At 35.6% G+C, this 27955-nt stretch overlaps 1 protein-coding gene across 4 annotated transcripts in view; it reads right to left on the bottom strand.

The window, feature by feature from the left end:
* SEMA3E (semaphorin 3E) overlaps positions 1 to 27955 on the bottom strand; it is a 236695-nt gene that overhangs the window by 5517 nt on the left and 203223 nt on the right. For 3 of the 4 annotated variants that reach the window (XM_072791345.1, XM_072791346.1, XM_072791347.1), the window contains 6 exons: positions 25417 to 25639; positions 22793 to 22884; positions 20512 to 20553; positions 18694 to 18860; positions 13857 to 13924; positions 12189 to 12328 (listed from right to left, as the gene is read on the bottom strand). In XM_072791345.1, the coding sequence (XP_072647446.1) occupies positions 12189 to 12328; positions 13857 to 13924; positions 18694 to 18860; positions 20512 to 20553; positions 22793 to 22884; positions 25417 to 25639 (732 nt within the window). Of the gene's footprint in view, positions 1 to 10481; positions 10695 to 12188; positions 12329 to 13856; positions 13925 to 18693; positions 18861 to 20511; positions 20554 to 22792; positions 22885 to 25416; positions 25640 to 27955 lie in introns of those variants that run through there. The other variant, XM_072791348.1, reaches the window with a different exon arrangement.

The raw sequence follows: 27955 nt of genomic DNA, 5'->3' as shown, positions 1-27955 counted from the left end.
AGTCCAGTAGAGTCCGAAGATGTGAAGTGTGACAATTAGAGTGGGAACTGTCCTACATCATTTATTTGCATGTTAGAGATAGTGTCTGTCTCAGAATGTAGGTTTGCCTTCCTGATTACAGTGAGTCTGAAATTCAGTCATGAAAGACATTTTAACTCCGAAATCTAGATGGCTGTACACTATGTACATTAAATCACCTTGAAAGTTAAATGTACCTTCCATAGCCTGTGAAAACCCAAAAATAAAAATGACTTAGAAATTTGTATTTGAAGTCCTTCCATGATTTAATCTTTCCACTTTAGTCCACATGGGCCCCTTCAACAGCAAATCTTGATTACACAATTGTTTTCGTCAGCTGTGCTTTCTCTATGTCTGCAGACCTGATTTCCTTGGTCAAGAAGATGATACATAATACATCACTTTATCAAATATTCTTATAGGCAATCTACAAAAATACAGCATTTCTTACTGAAAATGGTTTTAATATTCTGAGTTAAAAAGATTGATTCAGTATGTTTTGTAATGTCAAATAAAAAAAAAAAAGCAATTGAACAAAGAACCCTGCACATCTGGTAGCTGGTCAGGAAGAAGAAGTGATTTCCATGTGTATCAACCATATGGTTCCATACTTTTCAGAGGGAAAGGAAAGACAGAGTCCTTGAATTGGTTTCTTTCAGAATATATTTAACACTGAAATTAGTTTTAGTCAAGAGATAAAGGCCAACAATTTATATATTTGTTGGTTTATCTGGCCTATTTTCAATACAAAAAAGTCAGTTAACTTACAGAAAATACACATAACAGCATAAAAATGAAAATCTTTTATAAAAACAGTTTTCAATGTGAATGTGCTTTATGATCGAGATGACTGCCCAATAAGAACTTAATAGCTCATTTAGGGAAACATATTACAGATATCTAAAAGAAATAAAGTTGTATATATACTTCAGATTAAAGATCCAAAGGTGGAAAACCTTTTTCTAATACAAGAAGATGCTGAGAAGGAAGTTATCATAAATAAGAACTCAAAACCATATTGTGAAAAAGTGTTATTTTGAGAAACATCAATTATATCAAAGAAGAAATTTGGAACATTTACATTCAAGAACTAATATACAGAAGATACAAAGTACTCTTGAAAGTCAAGAAAAAGAGAAAAATAGAGAAAAAACATATAACTAGGTATGTCAGAGGAGAAGCCCAAATGTTTAATAAGTATGCAAGTTAATTAGCAATTTTAGAAATACAAACACAAACAAAACACTATTTTCTACTAGCAAAACAGGCAAAAATTAGAAAATACAAAAAATTGGTGAGAATACAGGAAAATGGGAACCTACATAAAACACTTTGAGAGTGCAGATGATGCCAAAATTCTGCAAAGTGAGCTGACAAAATTGTAGAAATAAAGGATGTCACAAGATAAGAATGCTGAGATTTGCACTCAGGTCTGTAAGAAGTTATTTGAAGAAATGATCATTAAAGATGTGGGAATGGGAATTAATGACATTGTTGGTCCACTCTTAGGGGCATGGATCAATTAAGAGCAATGAATGCATGCTATGGGATGTTAAGTTGCAATCAGGAACAATGACATAGAGACATGCACGGCCATGGTGATACACCACCATTTTGAGTTCTAGAGAGGAGCAGAGTAAGATCTCTAACTCAATAGATTTATTTTTACAGCTCATGTGTACTCACAATGTTATATACTTGTTCAATGTAGTACAAGTGATGTAGTACTGGAATTACTCCAATCATTACAATGCATGCATATGGGGAAGCAAAGATGAAAGTGGAGAAAGGTGGTCCAGGAAAAATGAAGTCAAACGAGAAAGGAGATTTGTATGAACCCATTATGACAACGTGCTGTGAACTAAGTAATATGCTTATAATGATTATCTAGGTTTGGCAACCAATAAACTAAGTCAGTAAGATCTGTTCAAGCTATGCTATACTAGAACCATATGATTTTAGAAATAATGTTGAAAAATACACTAACAGCAGTGTAAGGGTAATGTTTTATTAAACATTTCCATAGGTAAGAATACCAGAATAATCAGGATGAAGGGAAAATAAGAGGAGGGGTAAAAGAAAGAGAATGTTTGAACACAAAAGTGCATACCATAAGGCACTGAATCACTACTATATTTGGAGTTCAAAGTCAACACTGAATTACCTAGTGACCAAAGGAAAGAAGAAAGTATAAATTCTAAGCCCCCAATGTCATCAAACTATATTTTTAACATTCTTCCTTATTATAGGAAATACAGTCAATGATAATGTATTAGCCTTGTATGATGAGAGATGGTAGCTGTACTTGTGGTGGGCACAGCATAGTGAGCACGGAAGTTGAATCGCTATGCTGTACACCTGAAAATAATGTAAAATTGTATGTCGACTATACTCAAATAAAAAAACCATTATAAAAAAAATAAAGTTACTCCTTATGACAAGTACATCTTTCCCTGCCATTGAGGCCTGAGGGAAAAAAATCTCTTCTGTGTTTTCACAAAATGAGATACAGGCATCCAAACAACAGCACTACACTAAATACATTTTCTTAAGGTAATATCTCAGGGTCAAGACAAGATGCCCACGTACAGTTCAATATAAGCAACTCTATAGAACTAACACAATGTAGTACGGATATCCAGTTCTATGTGGATATATCTTCATGTAGATGTGTATTTTTTATTATGTAGAAGACCGTCGGAGCTATAATTTATACTGGAACAAGGGGAATTAAAGAGTGAAGAGATTTCATATTTTTTACATTGTTGAACATCTATCCTGTTATGCCCGACACCGGGCTTGTGGCGTTACTGTGTTACTTTGTTTAGTCTGATGCCCAGAGTCACAGTGATCTCCGTGGGACACAACACAAGTCTGTATCTGATTCCATAGATCTGGGAATGTACATTTAATTTTAAAAGCTTTCCAGTATTTTTTGGAAAATTAACCAAAGAGAGTTCTATCTAAACCACTAGATGTATTTCTATCCTTTTGACCAAAACGTTGCTCTATATTTTCCACTTACAGGAATTATAAAGGAAAAAAATGAAATTAATGGGCTATATTGCTGATTATTCCAGAACTAAAATATGAAGTGAATGACATTATAAAAATATGCTTGTTAAGGCTTAAAATGTAAATTATGAATATCTACTTATAAAGAATTCGTTTAGAAAAGATGAGCGGAGTTTTTTTAAAGATTGAAATAGAAATATCAAAACTACTAAGCAGATGTTTCAAATGAGGCAGAGTTCATGTACTTTATGTTATGACAACAAGAAAAACAAATAATATTCATGTGGAACAAACCTCATGCTTTCAGTACATGTGTATAGAGACAGTATCGTAAACTTAAGGCTGTCATTGGTCCCTTAGGCTTCCTGTCATGGGTTAGCATTGGGAAGGTCAAGAAAAAACGGGTCATCGTAGGGTAAACAAGGTGGTAGAATGAGATTGAACTTTGCAATTCTCCTAGTTCTGATTATATAGTAAGTCTGCAACATTAAAAGATGTAACTTATATACTCCATTTTTCTTCTGTTTTTACCAGAGAAGCTTCTCCACAAGGCATTGTATCATCAATAAAATCATGTCTTACCTAAAGCTGTACAAATTCCGCATGGATGCAATAAACTGAGTTATCTGAAAGGAACTGCTGATTGATAAGTTAACCATGCTTCTTAGATTTCTCAACAGTATTTAAACGACTTTGATGAATTTATCCTACTCAGTAGGTGGTCTGCGAGCAGAGTTGAAAGTGACAACGTTTGGCATCCAGTTAAAAAAGAGAATTCAGAGAGTGGGGTGAAATTGAAGTCGTGGAGTTTCGATGTCAACTTACATTCTCTCTTGGATTTTCTATAATAAACATGCACATTTGTGCATTATTTAAGCAGACTGTACAATGCATACAATCAGCTATTTTAAAGTGAGATACTTTTATTTTTAAGACACATGAGCACACACAAAAATATTTTCCTTTAAATAAAGAATCCACAATGGAAAGATCAATGAGGATCAAAGGGAAAAATGAAACTTCCATGCTTACCAAAGGATAAAGTGTGATGCTGGTCTCATGGACCAGCAACTTACTTGCCAGCCATAGATCACTTAGGAGAATATTTTATGTGTTTTGGGATTGTCCCCACTGCTGCCCCTGCCAATTTCCACACTGGGGATTTGTGTATGTTAAGTCAACTCCTTCCTGGAACTCAACGTTGTTTACAGTATCTTTGGGATATACATTGGTTTTGTCAGTAAAGGACTAAAGAATAAAGTCCAAAAGAACATACTCCAAGAAACTATTCATACTGCTTAGTTTTATTGAAAATTCATTCAAATGAAATTATAGTGCTCAGCACAAAGTCAGGGCTTAGTTATTCATGAAAAAATTTTTTCCTCCAAAATATAGAGATATTTTTCACAATACTCATTTAATGAAATTTCACTCTACCTTAAATCAGAGGCCAACAAAATTCCTGGAGGGAGTCATGCAGTAAAGGTTTTTGGGCTTTGCAGGTCATATGGTCTCTGCTATAACTACTCAACTTTGTGGTTATAGGATGGAAACATCCATAGAGGCTAGGTAAACAAATGGGCGTGGTGCTTTTTCTAATATAATTTTATTTACAAAAGAGGTGGAGGGCCAGATTTGGCTTTCACACTGTAGTTTGCCAACTTCTGCTTTAAATCATTGTTGGGTTCAGAGAAATATACTATTTGTAGGTTAAAATCATATACTCCAAGCTCACAACATTCAAAATAATATTGTATTAAGGTAAAAAGTTATTTAATAATCTTCTGAGTAGCTTAAAGAAACTACGGTTTTCTTTATCTTTTTTTTTTTAATTTATTTATTCATGAGAGACACAGAGAGACAGAGAGGCAGAGACACAGGCAGAGGGAGGAGCAGGCTCCATGCAGGGAACCCAATGCGGGACTCGATCCTGGGACCCCAGGATCACGCCCTGGGCTGAAAGCAGGCGCTAAACCGCTGAGCCACCTAGGGATCCCCGGTTTTCTTTATCATGATAGCTTGAAGAGATTATGGTTTTCTTGACCATGATAACCGAGAATTCCCCACACCTCGTTCATCACTTAACCTATTGCTAGATGACTCCTAGCTTAACCATTCCACCGAGTACATTCTCTGGGGACACCAGCACATGATAACTACTGAGAACTAATAAACATTTAAATCTAAGCAATAAATACTTATGCAAATTTTCCCTCATTTACTTAGTTTTAAAATGTAGTCCTTGTGTATTTTGGAGAAAAAGAAATGCACAAGTACTTCAGTTGTCCAACCAAGCGCTCTAACAAGTATGAATTCCTTTTCTTTGGAATGTTACTCAAGATTGAACTTTTGCAGTTATTTTGGAAGCTTATAAATTCAAGTGTACGGAACTGAGACTTCATAAACTAGGGTGTATCACTTTAGGTAATTTAGTTATGTTTAACAGTTTTGTCTTCTGAAATCACAAAAATATAATTTATATATCCTTATAACATAAGGGAGATTTGAACTGGTATTACATATTTAAATAATTATAGATAAGGAATTTGGAAGAGCTAAACTTGGATTTTGCAGATGAAATTATTTTCTTTATCCACATTCATAAAATCTTTATTTTCTTTTCTTCCAATTCAGAGAATGAAGGTTTTTTTCTCTTCCTTCTTGAAACTCACCCCTTAGCTTTTGTCTATAATTATGTTCTCTCTCATAAGCTCTTCAGCTTGTTTCATCAATTAGCTTGTTTCATCCTTTAGCTGCACATTTGCCTCCTAATGGCTTCTTCCCTTCGACCTTTAAACATGACCAAGTCATCTTTTTTTTTTTTTAAGTCAAAAAAACCCCAAAAGTTTTCTCTTCTTTTGTCTCCTACCGCTGGCCTCTCTCTCTCGTTCAGACCTTTAGGTGAAATGCACTGCACTAGCTGTTTCTAATTCCTTACAGCCTCTTTCATCACTTAACCTATGGCTAGATGGCTCCGAGCTTAGCCATTCCACTGAGCACATTCTCAGCGGACACTAGGTACTTCTTTTCTGAAAATTTCAAAGGGTTTATGACTTTATCCTTATCCAGTTCCTCTTCCCTTTGATAAATTATTTCATGATCCCCTGACTCCACTGTCTCTACCGCAGCTAAACTACTCTGGAGGTACTTAGCAGTTTCCTTCTTTGCATCAATTACTCAGTCTCATCTCCACCACGCACAGAGTACCAATACCTCCCTCAGAGAACTGTTGTCAAATACGTTACTACACACCAAGCACTCAGAACAGCACAGGGCAAGCAGTAGGCACTAAATGAATGCTAGCCGTAATTAATTCTTTTTCTGCTTTCACTTTAGAATTTGTCTTCTGAGTTTTCCTTAGATGTGTTTCCTTCCTTTGCTTCTCGGCCTGGTTCGCACTGCTTCTTACTCACTCATCGTCCAAGGTAGGCTATGGCAATTGGAGGCACCATAACACTGTAACTAAGAGCCTAGAATTGAAACTAGAATATCTGGTCTCAAATTCAGCTTGCTCTCATTGGCTGTGTGATACTGTGCAAGTAACTCGATCCCTTTGAACTTCAATTTCTTTACCTATCAAGTAGAAGCAATAACAGTATCTACTTCATGAGGCTGTTGCGAGGATTAAAAGTATTAATATACTTAAAATTCTTAGGACACTGCCTGGCACACAGTAAGTGATAGGGAAGTATTGATTGCTGCTATATTATTCTTACTTGTATTACTTTCATGAATTTCATTACTACCTCTTTTTTTTTAAGATTTTATTTATTTATTCATGAGAGACAGAGAGAGAGAGAGAGAGAGAGAGAGAGGCAGAGGGAGAAGCAGGCTCCATGCAGGGAGCCCGACGTGGGACTCGATCCCAGGTCTCCAGGATCGCACCCTGGGCCGAAGGCAGACGCTGCTGAGCCACCCAGGCATTCCTCATTACTACCTCTTTGCTGGTGTCTCTCACATATCTCTTGCCATTCCAAATCTTTCTTTTGAATTTGATATTCCTGAACTGACATTTTCCACAGGAAAATTCCACAGGAGACCCTAGTTTAACATTGCCCAAAACGAACTCAACATTTTTCTCCTAAGCTTTGTATTTCTCCCTGTGTCTTATAGATCATGTTACTGCCCCATCAACTACACAAATACTCAAACCAAGAACATGTGACTCATTTTTAATTGCTTCTCTTTTATCTCGAAAACCAAATGCACTCCATGTTATTTCATAAAAATGAAAACTGTCAGTTCTGGTAAAAAATCTTCCACTTGACTATTGAAAGACCTTCTAAAATTGTCTTCTTGACACTTGCTTATCCTCAAAGCCTATATTCAAGTTTTTAGAGTAGTATGTCTAAACAGGTGTCTACGGTGTTCTCATTGGCTTATAAATAAAGTGAAGTGGTCCTTTGATCTATCTACTCATTTTTGCATCCTCATTTCCAGTCACAGATCTACACACACCGTATTGTTTCTCATCTCCATCACACATGCTTATGCCAGTCTCTCTGGAAGTTAACTTCCACTCATCCATTAAGACCTGGCTTACATGTCACTCTCCCTTGAACCTTTTCCTGTCCTCCATACCCAACCTGTTGGTGGACACTTTTATTTTCTTGAAGTTTCAACATAACTTTAGTGAATACAATATATTATAATTATATGTTTACATTTTTTAAGACTGTAGGCCTCTAAAGGGCTAAGGCTATGAGCTAGTCATCACCTATCAATGTACTGAGTATTTAATGAGTTTAAAACACTAATTGCTGACACTTAAACAGAGATGAGACTGGAAGGCTGAAAAACTATTCCACCTGAGAAGTTAAACAGCCTTCACAATTCTCAGTAATAAACAGAGAGCATGTGCAAATTACATTGCTGTTTGTGTAAGGGGCAGTCATGTGCACATCATTTGACCTTGAAGGTAAAGGGTACATACAGGGTTGATGTTGTTTCAGGGAACATGAAGATTTATGTCCCCACCTCAATGATCACTTGCTTCTGCCCCTCCTCCAACTCCACATAGTGTATTTTTAATACAATAACCAAAGTGATCCTTTTAAGACCAAATTTTGATCCCATCTTGGCTCTGCTGAAAACCACCCAATAGTTATCCATTTAATTCAGAGAAAATACCCCAGCCCTTTATAAGGGCCTACAAAGCCCTGCATAAGCTGGCCCTTTACCTCACTCTCTGACTCATAGTTTATTAGCCTCTTTACTGCTCATTCCTTTCCAGCCACACAGAGCTTCACTCTAGTGTTCCTTGAACATATCAGGAGCACTCTCACCTCGAGGGCCTTTACATCTGCTGTTCCTACTGTCCAGAAAGTTCTCCAAGACCGTCATACGGCCTTCTCTATCAGTTCTTTCAAGTCCTTTTTAACTGTCACTGAATTGGTGACCCTCTTAGTAAGACTTTCCATGAACACTCCTTTAAAAACTGCAATTCCTCCCTGTAGGTAATTTCTCTTGTACACTTTTCTTCTTGTCATCATCTGTTACATAAATATGGTTCTTACTTAGTGGTATGATTATTTTCATCAACACTATCATCTTCCTCTGTTCTCTAGAATACAGGTTCTATGAAAACAAGGCATATTGGGTGCTCAATAGATAAGCTACAAAAGAATTAACAAAGCACCATTTTGGTTAAAAACCCAAGAAAATGAAGTACAGTGCTCTTGGTTTTTTGTCCTTATAAGCTAAAATGAGAGAGAACATCTAATTTGATATAGAATCCTTCTTTAACGAAGAGGCATAGGCCTGAAAGGACAATTGAGAATGGAAACACACTGATGCATACATTGTCTAATAAGGATTCATGGTATCAGTGCTTAGAGTGGGAACTGTTCAAATTACCGGCAGGTTCTCAACATCTAAACATGAGGACTAGTGTTTTTACCCCCAAGGCTCTAGCAACATGCTTCACTAAGGTTTGATGAAAAAATATAGATAAGGATCGAGCAGATATCAGGACCAATTTCCTGAAATCAAATTCCAAAACTTTGGCTGTAAATGGTTTTCCATTTTGCTACAGGTCCCAAAGCATCTGAAACTGTATTTAGGGTTCCAATTTCAGAAGGTTGTGTGCTTTAGTAGAGTGAACATAGACACCTGGATTTGAGTCAATTTTACTAGCTGTCAGTAACCAGGGATGTTATTAAACCGTCTGTGTCTCAATGATGTCACCTGTAAATCATGTTTTAGACTAAAATGGTGTATTCTATGAAATGCACACAGCAAATTCCTAGGTGGTTAGACAAGGAATAAATGTGAAGCAGCTCAGCTTTGGAGTCAGGAATATCTGAGTTTAAACCTGTTATAGACTTGCTTTATGAACTCTATTCTCTCAGCGTTAGTTTCCATGCTTGTAGGAAGAGGCCCATTACCTCCGGTGTGCATCTGTGAGATGTAAGAACAATAAGCTAAGGCACCTTCCTACTACCTCAGTTTCTGTGTGTGGTAGACGCACAGTGAAGCACAGCCTCACCTATAGAGTCCCTTCTATTAAAATCTTTTCCCTCAGGGTATCAACAACTGATGCACGCCATAACTAAGGTCACTGGACCAAGGGAAATTACTCCCTTAAGAATTACCTACAAAACAGGCTTTCAAGAAACATTTATGGAATTAATAACATGTACAGAGATTGTGTTTCATATGTGGTTTTTAAGAAAGCAGGAGATCATAAAGTGCATATTCAAGAGATCAGCAGTAATCCAGTTTAGAAATCTAGATGTTTTCTAGCAATTCCTCTATGTAGCATTTCAAAAGCTTTATCTGAGCAAAATTTTATCCATTGAATTGTGGTTTCCAGATAACTCCAGAGGGCTGAGTTTGGATTTGCAGGCAAAAGTTCCAGACTCAAAAATTTCAGTTCCATAAGAAGATATATATGTCACAATCAAAGATTTTCACAAAGGCTATGGTCTGGCTACAAACTAATGACTTATGGATTAAAGTGTCTGTGATAAACCTGGATGGCTACTCTCAGCTGTACTCTAAAAGCATTTCCATATGAGGAAAGAAATGGAGTGGATAAATTTCAAGATCTTATGCAATGGTCAAGATTTGATAATAATAATATAATTCTCTGTCCAGAGTAACTATAATAAAATGGTTGTTAAAAAAAAACAAACTCTAAAAGCTCCAAAAAGGGACTCTAAAAGAACTTTAAAAAAAAAAAAAAGCTCTAAAAGGACACACAATCAAAAATTCTGCTCTGTGCATTCAGCATACACATGCACTTTTTTGTGATGTCAGCAATTTTGTGTTTTGTTCTAGATTGTGAAAAAATCAATATATATTGCTATGTATAGAAATCAAGTATTATATGATTCTGACATCTAATGCACAGAGTAAACTCACAATTTCAAGTATCAGTAAATATATCAGCCATAGAATTTTGAAAAGCAGGGACTAAAATCTGGGCAAAGGAGAAGCAGATTATATCAACAACAGGAGAAAGAAGCTTATAATTGAACATTGATGGATGCAGCATGTCAAAATGATTTGGTAAAGATTTCCAAATGAGGCAGATTATGGTGACTTCCAAATTAGAAACAGAACATACGAAGGGAAGAAAACCACTGATGAAAGAATTACTTCTCTGTCTTCTGAAGCCATTCAACTAGAGGAGCTAGAGAACATTCCCAGGTCCTCTCCTGCCAAGTGAGTTATGACAGAATTTAAAAATCAGTTTCACATCAGATTTGTGGGATGGAGAATACTTTAGTACTAAATCGACAATATTTTAGTGCAATATGCTGTAACATTTTTGGACACATGTTTATTCTTATGACGTCATGCAAATTTAGGAGAATTTTCCTGTCCTTGATTGCCTTTCTATATTATCTCTAACAGCCTTTGCTGAGTGCCTTCCTCTCTTAATAACTATACCAGGAACCTGGAATTTACAAATTTAATCATCTCCCAGGATGTATTATATGAGTTTTGGACCAAAGACATGTTGCATTTTTGTTCAACAATGGGCTAGAAAAAAAGGCATATAAAGTCAATGTGGTCTACATTTGGAATCTATAGTTGAGGACTTCATTTTTCCCTCTCCCACCACTGTGTATCTATCTGCTCTTCGTGGGTCCGAAGGCAGGTATCTGACATTTCTTTCCCTTGTTCAATTTGCAACCTTCTTTTTGCCAAGAAACATTTTGCTAGCAGTTACCAAGATCCATCTCCCTTTAATGAACCAATTTTCATTCTTTCTATTTTTATAATTCCACTTCTGTGAAAATTGAGTTCAAAGCCCACATTAGCATCAATAATGTTTTACCTGCCTTTACTAACTGCTTCATGCCCTTGACCTTGGCCAATATACACCCAGATCCCTAGACGTGCATAAAAAGATTATCCTCTAACTGCCTCCAGGCTATCCCTTATGTGTGCTTTAAAGGCTTCCTATTCTTCCATCTATAAAAGCAGCACATGTCATTTAGATGATAACAGAAATATAATCTCCACCACTAAACCTACTTAAAAGGACAAACTGATGCCTTTCTTTTGTTCCCAGTGGGCAGTAATGGAATCCCTCTGTCAACGTTTCATGTATGATTCAATTGCTTTATCATTTAGTTTAATGTTGCTGCTGTTGTTTTAATTCTATTATCCATATGTCTAAGACATACATGTTAATGGTGTTTAAATTTGTTATTTTTCTAGAACATTACCTTGGGTGATACAGTATAAGACTATCACTTTGACATGATACTAATATCATGAAGATATGAGTATCTATAGAATAAAAGTCCAATTTTCAGAATCTAAATTATATATATATACATACATACAAACATGCATGCATATACAACTTACTTATATGTGTATATATTTTTCTATGTAATACATGTATATATGTATTATATATATATTTATGTTTTTATATGTATATTTATATGCATAAAGATTCATATATGTACACAGGTTTTAAAAGCATATATAAATTATATATACATATAAATTTATGTGTGTACTTAAAATTTTGTATATGTATATAAATCACACATAATAAATTCACTTTTTACATAATGCATGTACAGCACAATAGACTGATTCATTTTTAAACACCAAATAAATCATCTATCTACTAATAAAACACCATACACAAGACAGCATGGCATGAGCATGCAGCAAGTGTGAATTACCTCCTCTTTTCTTGTGTCACGTCCTTTCTGTACAAACCAGATAACTTTTGCTTGCAAAGATCGCGGGGTACATTCCAGCAAAGTACTGTTATTCTCTATGCCGTAGGCCAGTCGCTCTTCAGTCTTATCCAAAGCATCCCCTACAATATAAAGATTAAAATTAACTTTAGGACTTTGATTTTATCAGTCAATAATATTTTTAAATGATTCTTTATTTAGATTCCTGCAGCAAAGTGAGTATCTTTCATTACTTACTGCTAACTTCTACGCAAGGTCATTTAAAGGAGCTATTTAGAGACAGAGGCATACCAAAGTCTAGGCTTTAAAAAGTACTACAGCCTATGGAGAGGACCAGAAGGAAGTAAATGGGAGTGTGGGTCCGAAGGCCAGGACACTCAGGACAGTAAGAAGGTGGATTGGTGTTAAATACATTTTCCATGCATTGGTGATGATATCCACTGATAAAGCAGGCAAGGGAAGGTGAGAGCACCAACCATTCAAGTAAGACATAAGACAAAAATTCAGGGTTACAAACAAAAGCAGAAAGCAGAAATTGAGGTGATATGGTGCTACATAAACACAAGTGTGAGTGAGATCTTGTCAAGGGATTGCACTTAGCCAAATATTGGGCTCCTACAGTAAGAAAAAACACTTCGGATCCAGAGCTGCTTGATTATAATCTTTATCTTGGCCCAGAGAGGCTCTCACTGGACTTGAACTCAAATTTGCATGCAGGCTAGGACACTCGAATGCAGTGGGGAATAAAAGCAAGTGGATGTATCCATTGTTGGTTAAAACAACAAGAATATCAAATTCAGTAACTGGAACCCAGGATTTTTTTCCTTGTGCCTGAATCCTCCTCACTTTCAAAGCTGACACGTAAGTTTTCTGAGATTAAGATCCTGCCTTCCTTTAGCCAATGTTCTCGGAGACTTCTGTCCTACACCAAATGCTCAGTCAGCTTTGGGTCTAGTGAACTGACATTGTGCAACTCTGGATTGTATATAAACACTGCTGGTCTCCCAGGCACGGTGCTTCATCTCCCTGTGACCTCCTCACGAGATGGGTGACACCAATTGCAGCCAGTTCCAACCACCAACGTGGTGCAGAGTCAGGACCATTGGTTTCTGTGTTTGACTTCCTTACATTTCCTGAAGCTGAAATTTCCTCCCATCCTTTACCCAACAGACTGCTTACTACCTTTCCTCAGAAATTCACTTCTGTACCTGAGCTCTAGCCTTCCCCATGCTAGTGGAAGACTTCAAGTTTTTCACTTTATCCTATCCCAAAGCTTAGTAGGTGACTTGACACCAGTTTGACACCCTCTTGGTAAGATTACCATATGTAACATGATGAAGATACTCCCAGGGCTGAGATGGAGAGAGAAGTCCTACAAATCACTGTGGCATCTTGTTCTAGGGTCCCCACTTTGAGGTCTAATACAAGGTCTTCGTGGTGGTACACAGAACTTATTTCCCTAATTAATTAAAAATTATTTGTCCACATATAATTAAAATTTTAGCTTTGTGGAAGAAAAAAAATACTTTCAGTAACACTGGTCTAGTATATATCAATCACAAAGAAAACAGGGACCCTTTTAAGAAGTCTGCAGCATATCTTCACCATACACCCTGAGTAACCCACAGCAATTGATTTTCTATGGATTACCGACGAACTGCTGTCCAAAACACTGCTGAGCTGCATTTCCATGCCGAACGTCTTGTCTGCGGAACCGTCTGAAAGAAAGTAGATGCGTTTAGGAGACGTTCAGATTTTAATTTTCCAGACTTTAAAATACAGCCAACTGCATTAAAAATTCAAGGAGTATTCTCCTACTGAAAAAAACTGATCAGTCATACAAAACAAGGATAAAATTCTAGTTTCATAGTTTCCCATATTTCCACTGAATGTTATTCAATGGATAAGATCTGTATCAAATTTTTCTTTAAGTGTTCACATAAGTCTGAATTCTGGATCCCAGAATAATAATTTAAGAAAGCTCTCTCTATATTTTGTTTAAAAATCTGTGCAAGAAGATCCGTTTCAAATGAATGTTTTGGGTGGTAAGGGACGTGTGCAGAAAAGACAGTGGGATTCGAGGCAGACTATTTATTTGAATAAAAATTCTAAAACTCCTATATATAATAAGATGCATGCAAAAAGGAAAGGTATTCGAATCCAAATATTTTGTTCTAGAGCTGTCATAGTCATGGAGCACAAATAGCACTGGCAATAAAAAGGGATAAACTAATAATGTATATTCAACTTACTCCTTTCTTCAGATATCATACATAGAAATTATATGCCTCTATTCAATGTGATTGTGCGTTATACATACTTAACAGGCTGTCTGGCAAGACTGCCTGCTACATTTGGGATCGCTTCCATTGTATTTTTTTAAAAGATTTTATTTATTTATTCATGAGAGATACAGAGAGAGAGAGAGAGAGAGAGAGAGAGAGAGGCAGAGACACAGGTAGAGGGAGAAATAGGCTCCGTGAAGGGAGCCTGATGCGGGACTCGATCCCAGGACCCTAGGATCACACCCTGGGCCAAAGGCGGTGCTAAACCATTGAGCCACTCGGCTGCCCCCATTGTATTTCTATATTTGATAGATTGTTTAAATATATAATTAAAAATAATAATATTTTTATCCATGGAGGAAAAATTCTATAGTTTAAATTTGTAAACATCTTTCTGGGAGGGATTAGAAAATGGAAATCATCATTATTAGCACTGAAATTCTAAGATCAAGATCTTCAGCATATTAATTCAGATTAGATATAAAAATAGAAGAATTACATAAGAGCAGAAAATACTATTTGCTTTTCTCAATGATGGCATTTCTTCAAGATTGAGGAAAAAACAGAAGGCAAAGCAGAAGTTTCACCCCTAAGGGAGATGGTGAGGCTTCCAAAGTGACAATGAAATGCTTTAACCATATGCAATGATAAAGTCTGGAAAAGGGAACCAGATTCAAATCCCAATGCCATCACTCATGTGCCGTCTGATCTCATACATATATATCTTTTCTCTTGCCTGGTTCTCTCTATCCTCCTTTGTAAAATGGAGTTGGTCTAATTGACATCTAAAATCTATTCCAGTCTCAATTTTTTTTTTTTTCATTCTAGGCTCTTCTCATTGCCTCTGAGTAATGATAATGGAACCTCATTTTAAGAGATGGCGTGCTTTCTCACATGTGAGTTCAGATCTTAGTTAACAGTTCAATACTTTCTACTTTGCTGAAATGTTCTATCAGGTTTATCACATGAGTGATGTGAGAATAAGGGGAAGTCAATCAGATAATTCTAGGTACATGAGGTGAATAATTGAGCATGCAAAATTTTTGTTTAAAATCATTGAAAACATGTATTTAAAAGGAATGCTATCACATCCTCCAGCAAGGTTTCAGTTCCTTTAATACTATCTTCATATAAATGTCCTTTACTTCAGCATTTTAAAAAGTCTGTAAACTGTTCAGGAGTTTGAGAAAGGTTCATCAAAGTTGCCTTTCATTCTCAAAGTTGCATATTTTTCTTATATCTCTTGCCACTTAGAAACTTTTTAAGAGAACACCGGAAATAGACAAAATACAAGAGCCAGGGGGAAGTAAAAGACTTAGCTCTATAAATGATAGTGTATTTTGGAAGACTATTTTAAACAAGTGGTTTGGATTGTGAATTAATGTTTTTCCTCTGTTGACTCATTTTCACTCTGTGAACAGAAAAGTATTTATTTTAATGACCAGTTTTCAATTTCTGCTGCTAGTCAGGTCTGAAGAAAAAACGATCTGCTATAAAAGCAAACTATTTCCCTTCATGTGCTGGAACCTATCCAAAGAGTTCTCCTCCAGGGGTGGGTGATGGTTTAAAAGAATCTGACACGACTGAAAGATCTCTATTACGCGTCACTGAACTAAACTAATTCATTTATGAGCACAGCTCCTGACTTAAGCACTGTGCTCCTTCCTAAGACTTTGCCCATTCGTTTAGCTTTTGCTAAATGACTTTTTGAAAAAAAAAAAAAAAAAAAAAAAAAAAAGGCAGCCCGGGTGGCTCAGCGGTTTAGCGCCTGCCTTCATCCCAGGCGGTGATCCTGGAGATCCTGGATCGAGTCCCATGTCGGGCTCCCTGCATGGAGCCTACTTCTCCCTCTGCCTGTGCCTCTGCCTCTCTCTCTGTCTCCTCTCTGTGTATTCTCATGAATAAATAATAAAATCTTTAAAAAAATAAAATAAATGGCTTTTCGTCCACCCTCTGTAAATATATTATCAAGCTTGTAGATGTATACTCTAATAAGATGCACCACGTATCACAAAGTATTTAGTTACAGAAACTGCTTAATTCAGTTAAGCATCACCGCTATTGCACACCTAATTCAAAACCATGTTATTCATAAGTATTGGATGCATAGTGTGCAAACATTGTTATTGTTGCTAATAACAATAAAATAATTAATTTTATTACTTTCGGTGAAATTATCTTTCCACCCTTAGAACCAGCTACTTTACTCCTAACCTATAGAACTACATGGTTTTCCCTGAACATTCTATGCCTTCTGTACAATTCTCTTTAACTGGAATCTTTTTACTTTCCCACTACAAGACTGAGCTCAAAGGTTGGGTTATTGTGAGAATTAAATAATGTATGTGTACTGCGCTTAGTCCAGTACCTTATATGCAGGAAGTGCTCAAGAGTGACCTACTATCATTCTTACTTACAATTCCATTTTCCACTTTAGGTTCCGATTTCATTTAGCCAAGAGTATTGATTGACTGCTTCTTCATCCTCCTTGTACACAGTACAGTAGGGGGGCAGAATGGGTGAGTAAATCATTGAACAATACTTTTATTTTTTTATTTTATTTTATTTTTTTTAAAGTTTCTTTTCTTTTTCTTAAGTTTTTATTTATTTATGATAGGCACAGAGAGAGAGAGAGAGAGAGGCAGAGACACAGGCAGAGGGAGAAGCAGGCTCCATGCACCGGGAGCCCGACATGGGATTCGATCCCGGGTCTCCAGGATCGTGCCCTGGGCCAAAGGCAGGTGCCAAACCGCTGTGCCACCCAGGGATCCCCTGAGCAATACTTTTATATACTAACGGCTATCTTGAAGAATTCAAGATGTGTTTTTAAATATCAATAAGCATTTGTAACAAAATCAATTAATTTGCTTGATTCTCTAAAACAGTTGGTAAGTTAGTTAGTTAACAAATGTCCTCTCAAAAGATCTTTTCACTATCTGCTTATGTACTCTAAGTACTCTTGGAATGAATGTTGACTTAGCTGATGTCAAATTCACAAAAGATTTGAATGAGTGATTATGTTTTTTAAAAATTAGATTCTAGGGATGCCTGGGTGGCTCAGCGGCTGAGCACCTGCCCCTTGGCTCAGGGCATGATCCGCGGTCTTGGGATCAAGTCCCACATCGGGCTCCCTGCCTGGAGCCTGCTTCTCCCTCTGCCTACGTCTCCTCTGCCTTTCTCTCTGTGTGTCTTTCATGAATAAATCAATAAAATCTTTAAAAAAATTAGATTCTACAATATATGTGAACTTATAAAATAGTAATGATATTAAGGTGGGTTAAATTGGATTTTTTAAAAAGTGTGAAGTAATCTAGAGTGGAGGAGTAAAAATAACTGAAATTAATAAAAAATTAATTTTCAGTAAGGAAACTGTGTATAGTTCTATGTTTTTGCTTTATATTGTCTTTGGTCACTTTACTAGGAGAAAAACTTAGTTGCTAATTCTATAATAAATAAAAATATTTTCCTTTATGTTTCCTTGTAAAGAATACACAATTTCATATGGCTTCAGTGAAGAAATATCTCCATCCTTCAAAATACTTTCTGGACCTCAAGATCTCCTGTTCAAAGAATCCCAAGATTTACCTTCTCTTACAAGTGGCAATGACCTTGCTGAATTGTAGACATTAGAGTTTGGAGGTCTTTAAGTACCTTTCATTTGTGTTCAATTAAATCACACGTTTCATTAATTATACAGGTCATGTATTTGCCTAGGAGTTAAAATATTCACTTTCAAAATGAAATAAATGAAGACCAGCTGGTTGAGAGGACACGGGGCAAATGCAGGATGTATTTAAGAATTTATTTATTTATTTTTCTTTTAAGTCTTTGAATCCCTCATGTGTGGTGGGGCTTGCCATTTCCACATTTTAAGTTTATCTAAACTGGATTCATGTCTTGCAGCAAAAGTGTCAAGATGGGTAAGAGTGGATTCAAACATGGGCAAAAAACAAAACAAAACAAAACAAAAAAACAAACCCAGCAGTGCTCCACACCAATCTTTACGCAATAATTGATAGGAATTATTTTCAGGGAAAATTCAACTTTGAAGGCTTGTATTATGAACAAAGTATGACTATGATGGCTTATTTAACAAAAATAACATGGTTATTTTCATGGAATGTGTGCAGAAAGAAAAATATTTTAAAAAGTCTTATAGTTTTTCTAAACAAGGGAAATATCCCATTGAGGACTCCTCTCACCTCTTTGCATGGGTGCCCGTTGGGTAATACCGGGAACAGGATATGCCGTCCCAGGCACAGTAAGGGTCTCGAGCCAGGCAGCAATCAGCACAAGCACTTCCATACATGTCACACTGATGGAATCTGACTTGGGCCACGGCAGAAGGAGATCCAATATACAGCTGTTGCTAGAGACATCAAAGAACAGAGAGGCCACTAGCAGAAATGGACAGAACTCTCACTGAATTTCACATTTATACACAATCCCTTCTGTGAATATTCATTTAACTTACTGCAGTTACTCGGGATGGGTAATGGAACACTGATCCTTTCATTTCTCTAAGAATTGAAACTCTTATAGACCTGGGTGCCCGAGGATCAAAACTGCCAAAGTGAGCTCGACAAAATCTCAAGAGGTTGACTGTTCTTTTATTGGTTATTTAAATAGAGAGCCTCTTTCATCATTTAACACTGTAGGTCTTTTAAAAAGACCAGTAGGGATGACCAATAACAGACTGGATTAGTAAGTGGTCTTTTCTCATTGTTGTTATTGTTTGAATGTTTTAAACTGAGATGTAATGACAAACAACACCATATCAGTATCAGGCTTATTATAACATAAGGATTCAAGACTTGTATGTACTGTGAAATGATCACAATAAGCCTGGTGAGCATTCCTTGACACATATAGGTAGAATTGTTTTTATGAGACGAGAACTTGTACATAATGCTCTCTTAGCAACTGTCATATACACATCACGGTATCATTAACTATAATCACCATGCTCTACGTTACACTCCCAGGTCTTCCTTTATAACTGGAAGTTTGTATCTTCTGATCACATCCACCCATTCTGCGCACCTCCCACCCCTTGCCTCTGGCTACTGCCAAACTGTTCTCTGTATCTATAAACTCGTTTTTCTGTTTGTTTTAATTTCACAGATGAGTTTATATGGTATTTGTCTTTTTTTAAAAATTATTTCACTTAGTATAATGCTCTCAAGGTCTACCCATGTTGTCACAAATGGAAGGACCTCCTTCTTTTTGTGGCTGAATACTATTCCATTGTACACATGTACCATGTTTTCTCTAGCCATTCATCCTGTGGTGGGCACTTAGGTTGTTTCCATGTCTTGGCCATTGTAAATAATGTTGCAATAAACATGGGTGCAGATCTCTTTTAGGGTTAGGGTTTTGTTTCCTTTGGATAGATACCCAGAAATGAAATTGCTTAATTATAGGTTCTATTTTTAATACACTGAGGAAACTCTTTACTGTTTCCCATATTGGCTGCACCAATTTACAGTCCTAACAATAGCACACACTAACATATAACATTTAAAAGGGTGATACAGATATATTCATGGAATGATGTGCAATAAACTTATAAGATATGTTAAGTAAAAACAATAAGTAGCAGAACAGTGAACATTCTGTTTCTGTTTACCTAAACATAAATGGTAATTTATAAATAAATTTGAGGTAATATATGCAACAACCATTTCTGGAGAAATTTGCACCAGAAACTGGTTCTAGAAAAATGCAGAGGAGGTTTGTGTTTCACTGCACACCCTTTTGTGTTACCATCATTTACATTTTTGCACAAACTTAACAAAAAAAATTACAGAATAACAGCCTATCATGATTATAGAAGTAAGTCTACCCTTATATACCTTTCTTTAATAACAGAAAATCAATCTATCTCATGTAAATCACCATGTTTTTATCAGAATAAAACTGTAACTTTTTCATGTATAAGCACATGTACTTATGCTCTTTACCCTTGACTTTAACTCACATATATACAGACATACACACACACATACACACAAACTTACTCTCTTTGAAGAAATCTCCATAGAAATAATAGGAGCTGGGTCCTGAAAAAAAATTTTTTAAAGTTTCTTAAGAAATATAGGAACATACCTTAATATAGTTACTAATCATCTGAACTCAGGTATGCGATTGGCTCTATGCTAGTCTACTAGCTTTCATTTTAGCAAATCAATAGGAACATATAATTACATTAAAATACAGCTTTCTTTTAAAAACTCTTTAATAAAATAGGACAGATATGTCAGGTAAAAAAAAGTAGTGGATAATCTAAGCAGTTTACCATTTGTTTCTGAAAAGTAATTTTTGTATTTGCATTTGAATATTACTCATGCTTTGGAAATTCAAGTATCTTTAAATAAAGAGTAAAAAGTCACAGTGTTCTTATAAAGTACTTGAACCATGAGAAGTGAAACAATTATGTCTCTGAATAGGTGTTACTGTTAACAAACCAAGAGACCTTTAATTGTTTAAATCTAAGCCTACAACAAAATACGTTTTTGTTGGAGTTATCATGGTCAATCAATATGAACCCAAGGTGCTTTGAGCAAGATGAATAACGTCATTGTCTTAGAATTACACCAGAGGAAAGATGATCTATAACATAGCTTTGAGAGCCTGTGTGTTACTGTAGGGGTGATGATTAAGACTAGAGTGTCTCCAAGGAGTATCACAAACTCAGATGAATCCTACCAGTAGACAAGCAACAGGCAGGTGGGATCCCCTCTGTGGATGATTATCCTTCAAAGAATTATTTTTTGAAAGAGAAAATGTGATCCTCTGTGTCAGTATTTTTTTCAATATTTTAAACTACAGAACCCTTTACCACTGGCATGCGTGCACTCATTTACTCATTTAGGTGACAATGTTTCTTAGGGTTGATATGAGCAAGATGCTGTGGCAGATGCTCCTAATAAGGGAGCTATGGTCCCTAATATGAAATGAAATCTAACACAGAAATCCAGGATGCAAGATAAACAAAAACATAGCTGCTCTGGTTGAGAGGGGAACATGGTTAACTTTGGATGTGGCTATATGGAATCTAATCTTCAGGACAGCCAAAGTAAAATGAACTGTTTTTCATCAATAAAAATATTTTCATCTGTAATCATTACGCACATAGTCAATCTGTATAATTTGCAGACTTTTTCCCCCAAATTTTCTTACTTGTCAAAATTTATTTGTAATTCCAGTATTAATACTTACCATGTTCAGTGGCCATTCATGGACACATGCAGCCACACAGGGGCAGTACATTTTGGTTGCCCAGCAAGTATATCCCCACCTGAGATCAAGCAATGTGACACTCTGCCATTTGTTTCAGCTCTCGCATTGTAAACAAGTGTCTTTTCCATGGTCTATTTAACGCCATGTTTTCACATTTTTGTGCTTTTCCCTGGCAATTTTGATGTTTAAAATGGCCTCTAAGCAAAGTGCTAAAGTGCTGTCTAGTGTTTCAAAGCTTCAAAAGGCTGTGATGTGTATCATGGGAAAATACAAATAAGCTTTGTTCATACATGCATTACAGTGCTGTAGGCCATGAGTTCAATATTAGTTAATCAACAGTATACACTAAATAAGATGTCTTTAACTAAAAACAAAGAACAACATTATATACTGATCAGTTGACAAAAATGCTGTGACTAGAGACTCACAGGAATCTACCCCTGTGTGCCCCTTGGGAACATTGGTCAGTCAGTATTCACTAATGTAGTGTTCACATTAAACTACATATTTATCAGACATATGGTCTGATATTTAAAGACCATAACTGCCACAAATATCGATACTCGAATCTATGTGTTTGTGTGTATGCATATATATAACTGTCATGTCTAATCTTTACATTATCATTTTTCAGTTTTCTTTTTTAGTAAATTCTTTGTGGTAATTGATATGTTATGATAAAAAGCAATACACTTATCACAAAGTCAACAACATGAAACCTGCTTTGTTTTAATTGTCTGTGTTGAAAGTACATTTGTAAAATGAGACTTTGCAATAATGATTCTGGAATTCATATATGGTATGTGTTATTTCTTAAAGTCACAGTTAATATGCTGAAATTCTTTTCCTGCTAGCTGGGCAAATACTGGCCTTCTCATTTGAATAGTCTACAATAATCAAATAGGTTTTAAAACATTCCTCACTTCAAATTCACTGTGAATTCACAACATACCTGTTAGAAAAAAAAATTGACCTTACATCTTTCCCATTTATAATTCATTTGCAATTGTCTGTAATGCATAAATGTTGTCTACTTCTTTTTTTTTCTTATAAAAATACCTTGAATATCTGGAGTTCTTCTAGAATTACTTCTTCCATTGATTCTGTTTCTTGGTTATAAATTGTGATTACTTTCAGCACAATTCCATTATCTGTAAGAAAGCAAAAGAAGAGATAAATCAGAAGCTTGTCACAATCTGGTTTTCAAACAATTAAAAACCATGCATAGACTATTAACCTGAATAAGCTCTGATATCTGGATGCATGAAATATTTAATCATTACTAGTTGAAGCAACAAGACTACTTATATATTCATATTTTCAAACAGTAAAAAAATAACTTTTATGCCTGGTTAAAAAATAAGACCAAATAATATGTAATTATTTTTCTAATAATTTGATTCAGAAATTCAACTAAAGATAGAAAAATCAAAATGTATTAATATATACACAATGATATTTGATATCATATGATATATATAACACTTTTAGTAAGAAAAATTCAAGTATACACTATTGAGAGAACAGTATAAGTACTCTTGCACTAATCATTTAGCTTCTATAATTATCAATAATTTTATAAATAAAATTCATAATTTAAAATTCCATCTAACTTTTATTATACCTGGTATCCTGAGCGTGGTCTTTACAATAAAAAATGTAATAAGACACTAATTTGCCTGTAAGAATAATTTGATGTAGTGCTAAGGATAGCTCAGAAAAAATAAGCACTTTGGAGGTACTGACCTAAGACTTACATAGTACTGAAGCAATTTGTTTAAAAATTAGCAAATTCTGTGGCTGGGTTAATAAAATTTGATTAAGATATAATTAATAACAATTACCTGTATAGTACATGAAAAAGAATACAAACTATAATTTTTAAGCTGAGAACAGATAATAAATATCCAATTGTTATTATATCAAGCAAAAAGCAAGGGTGAAACTCAAATTATTAATTTGCAACTAGCAATTTGCAATGGCTTTCTCCCCTTTTATACCGTGTTTTATACACACACATACACAAACACACACATGTTCTTAAAGCACATGGGGAAAAATAGCTATCATCTGTGGGATTTTCCAATATTGTAACTCATCACACATTCATCAAATATGTTCTTTTGTGCTATAAAGCTGTGGCTCAATATGATGATATCTTTGAGTTAAACATAGTTTACATAATAGCATAAGTACATATCTGATATTTCTGGAATTCTCTCAAACAGCTTTGGTCAATCTAACAAAAAAGTATTTCCAAAAACAGTCTTGGACTGATACATTGTATATGACTGCTATTTTCCAGGACATTTAAAAATAACATACCTTTTCCCATGCTTAATTTTGTCAAATATTATTTTTGCTCATGGAACTTTTAAAAAAAGCCTCTATTAAATGTCATTATGAGTGAATTCTTACATGGCCAAGTAGTTTTAAGTTTGTTAAAGAAATGTGATGCTTTGTTAATCTTGAATCCACAGTGTAGGGCATATTAGTAACATTAACCTCCTAGAGTAAGGATAAAATATAGCCTACACCAGAGATCAATTTCTGCAAATCAGATAAATGTTTCCTTACTTAAATCTTAGATTTTTCAAAAAGTATGAATGGAGAAGCCCAACCATGAATATTAATATTATATCCTGGCTCCTGATCTGGGTATATGCAATGTCTCTGTAGAATTACATCTAGGATTGAAGTTATGTATGGTACGATGTTTATTCTACTAAACAGCAACTGCTGTAGCAATGAACATAATGCATACAAAAAAAAAAAAAGAAAGAAATGATAATTTAAAAGACTTTTCCAATGGCTATAGAATTTAAAGTACTTGACTGACTTTGTTATATATGCCCCAAAGGTTAAGAGATTCCAAGTTCTCTTCCACAAGCTAAATCTAATGTATGGGATCAATTGAAGTTGTAGATTTATTCGAAAATTTTACTTTTAGTGTATTTATTATTTTTTTCCATTAATACAGAATATTATAGCTTTGCTTTAAAAGTTTACCTCCATTATGGGTAACACTCAGCCTGTTTGGTACAAATGGATGATTGTCATGGGGCCTGATAAGCATTGTTGTGATTATAGACTGTGAAGTTATTGTCCCAAGCTTTTAAAAACCTGTAAGACCTGGGGCACCTGGGTGGCTCAGTGGTTGAGCATCTGCTTTTGGCTCAGGTCATGATCCTGGGGTCCTGGGATCCAGTCCCACACTGGGTTTCCCTTGGGGAGCCTGCTTCTCCCTCTGCCTATGTCTCTGCCTCTCTCCTTGTGTTTCTCATGAATAAATAAATAAATAAAATCTTAACAAAACAAGAAAGACTTTGAGACCTTACTGAACAGCCAAGGGTGGAAATGGACCTCAGAGACTCTCAACACAACCATCCTTGCAATGGTAGCCTCCTTCCTCTGTGAAAAGTTCTACTTGGAACCCGTTTTGTTTCTTAACATCAATTACTCAATCCTTCATGTATTCGTGTGTCCAGAGATACTAAGTATTGATTGTGTATTGGGAATTAGGCACTGTAACTGCCCCAAATCCTCTCTTCCACTGCAGTGAATAAGCAGTGTGCAGATGGGTTAATGGATTAACAGATTTACTGCTAGGTTTTTAAAATATGAATAATGTTATTGATTTTAAGATTCAATATGTATGTCTCAGTACTTTTCAATCTCTTTACCTGTCCCAATAAACAAGACATCATATTGGCCATCCTCAGCTTCCACTCGATCCACTGCTATTTGTTTCAGGTTATATCTTCCATCTGTTTTTACCAGGATCGGTTTTTTATGGGCAGGTTTTATGGGCTGGTACATAAGTGGATGGCTTCTTGCAAATCGGATGGCATCATCAGGATAGTCTTTGGTGGTTCCATACCTCCCACCATTCACTTTGCTGGCACACTGAAATGCAAATGGATTAGATAATTTTTCTTTTGCCTTAAATCCAAAGAGCTCATTTGTAATCAATTATGAAAACCATCAGGGATGCCTGGGTGGCTCAGTGGTTGAGAGTCTGCCTTTGGCTCAGGGTGTGATCCTGGGTGCGGGCATTGAGTCCCACATTGGGCTCCTGGCAGGGAGCCTGCTTCACCCTCTGCCTATGTCTCCGTCTCTGTCTCTGTCTCTCTGTCTCTCACAAATAAATAAAATAAATAAAATCTTTTAAAAATTATGAAAACCATCAGAAAACTGGATATATTCAATTAATCAACTACAGTTAGAAATATTTAGTAACCACATAGTTTTCATTAGAGAAATAAAACTGGCATTAAAAATTGCAAAGAAAGACTGTATCTTTCCAAACAGGCAACACTAGAAAAATACAGAAAGTAGTGAAATCTTGGAAAAATGAACTATATTTAATATTGGTATAATTTGAAGGTGGTAAAAATGTGTATCATCATAAATATTGCTATTACTTCCCCCATTTTCTGAAATTTATTTTTTCAGATTGTAAATTAACTTTTAAAGGTAAACAATGTATTTTCATAGTAAAACAAAAAGCCTCTTTGTTGTGCTAAATCTCCACACCCCCCTCCTCCGGATTAAGGGTCACAATTGCACAAAATAGTTTTCCCATATTGATATTAAGATAATAATGTGATGGTTCCAATGGACTCACTGACTACAGAATTTTAGTGCTATAACAAAGAAACCTATTCAAATTCTGTCAGTGTTAATTAAGGGGAAAAATTCCTCTCCCTTCTACTGTAATCTGTATGAATTTATATTATCTTTGTATGGATTCAACACAGTAAATTGAGAAAACAAGAAATATTTGCTATAACCTGCCTCATTTCTTATAGAATTCAGAATCTAGAGTCTATGGACTCTAAAAAGAAATGTTCAACAGCACCCAGGTTACTTCTTGGAATACCTTTAACTGGTTGATTCATGCTTGTTATTAAGCACTCCCTCATTTCATGTATTTCCCTCCAGAATCAGCAGCAATTGCAATGATTATGTAGATAAAGAATTTTTCACTTTTAGGTATAAATACAGTAGTGTAGCAATCAGATTCTGCAAAGAGGGCATTTTTAATGGTTTGTTTTAAAATTCAGGTCATATTTCTTAATTTGGCCTGAGTTTTTCACTGGAGTGTACTTACATGATACATAATTGGAAACATTCTGGACCAGCCTGGAAGCAGTTCAGTAACCAGTCACTTCCTCCAAATCTCCTTTAATACCATGTGGTTTCAAGAAGCATTTCCAGCAAAGCCACAGGAGTGGGTTTTCTCCATTTAAATTGTAATTTCAATCAATAGAGTGAAATAAAGTATACTTTATGTCTTACTGGAAGTAATAATTTTAAGCTAGTGAGAATGATTGAAATGGTAAAGCTTTACACTTGTTAATGGGGGTAAGGTTTGTTTCCACTTTGGATTTTGGCTCTGCAGAAATGATTTCTCCTTGACTTGCAAGTACTTGTGGAATCAGCACAGTGATGGGTTTTCACCAGCCGCTCAAAAAAGTGTAGACTTTGACATGTATGACAAGTTAAATGTTTGTTCTCCATGGCCCATGAGCACATACAATGAGCCTACATTTTTCCAGCCTAGTTGTTCACAGGATACCCGACACAAAATCATCATCATTGTCCTCGTCATCATCATTTTTAGATACACGTGAAAGTAAAAGCACAAAAGTTTGCAGGGCGAGTGAAGGAGAATTGCAGCAGCATGAGTGCAGAGGCAAGTGGTGAAACTTCTGGAATCCTAGTGGCACTTTTATATTGACATTTTTCTTCTAGGAGCCGGCAAGGATGTTGAATGAGATGCTAAGTATTCTGGTGAAGCAGAAAAAAACGCTAAGGAGAAAGTTTGGCCTAGGGAACTGAGAGGCTGACTCAAATATTACAATGGAATTATTTGGTAACTTTCTCCCCCTTGGAATTTATATGTGGCACTAATTCTTCTGAAGAAATGGAGGATTGTGATGCTCTTTTTATTGGATGTTTCTGTGTTCACCAGCATCTCAAAAATAAAATGTCATTTTGGGCTACTTAGCCAAAACATCAATGATGATACATATTTTATGATGCTGCTAATATGTACCCATCATAGATTTTTTTCATTAAGTGTAAGAATACAACCAGATATAAGAAGTGTCATTTCTTCACTGTACAAGTAATCAAGCATACTTTTAGGTGTAGAATTTTTTAACTATTTAATGGAAGTTTTGTAAAGCATCTGAAACAGTGAACAAAATATTACTA

The sequence above is a fragment of the Canis lupus genome, chromosome 21 (genome assembly GCF_048164855.1).
Source record: "Canis lupus baileyi chromosome 21, mCanLup2.hap1, whole genome shotgun sequence".
In the NCBI taxonomy this organism is placed as follows: domain Eukaryota; kingdom Metazoa; phylum Chordata; class Mammalia; order Carnivora; family Canidae; genus Canis; species Canis lupus.
Note: the sequence above shows the minus strand (reverse complement) of the source record. Positions and strands in the feature narration are given on the sequence as shown.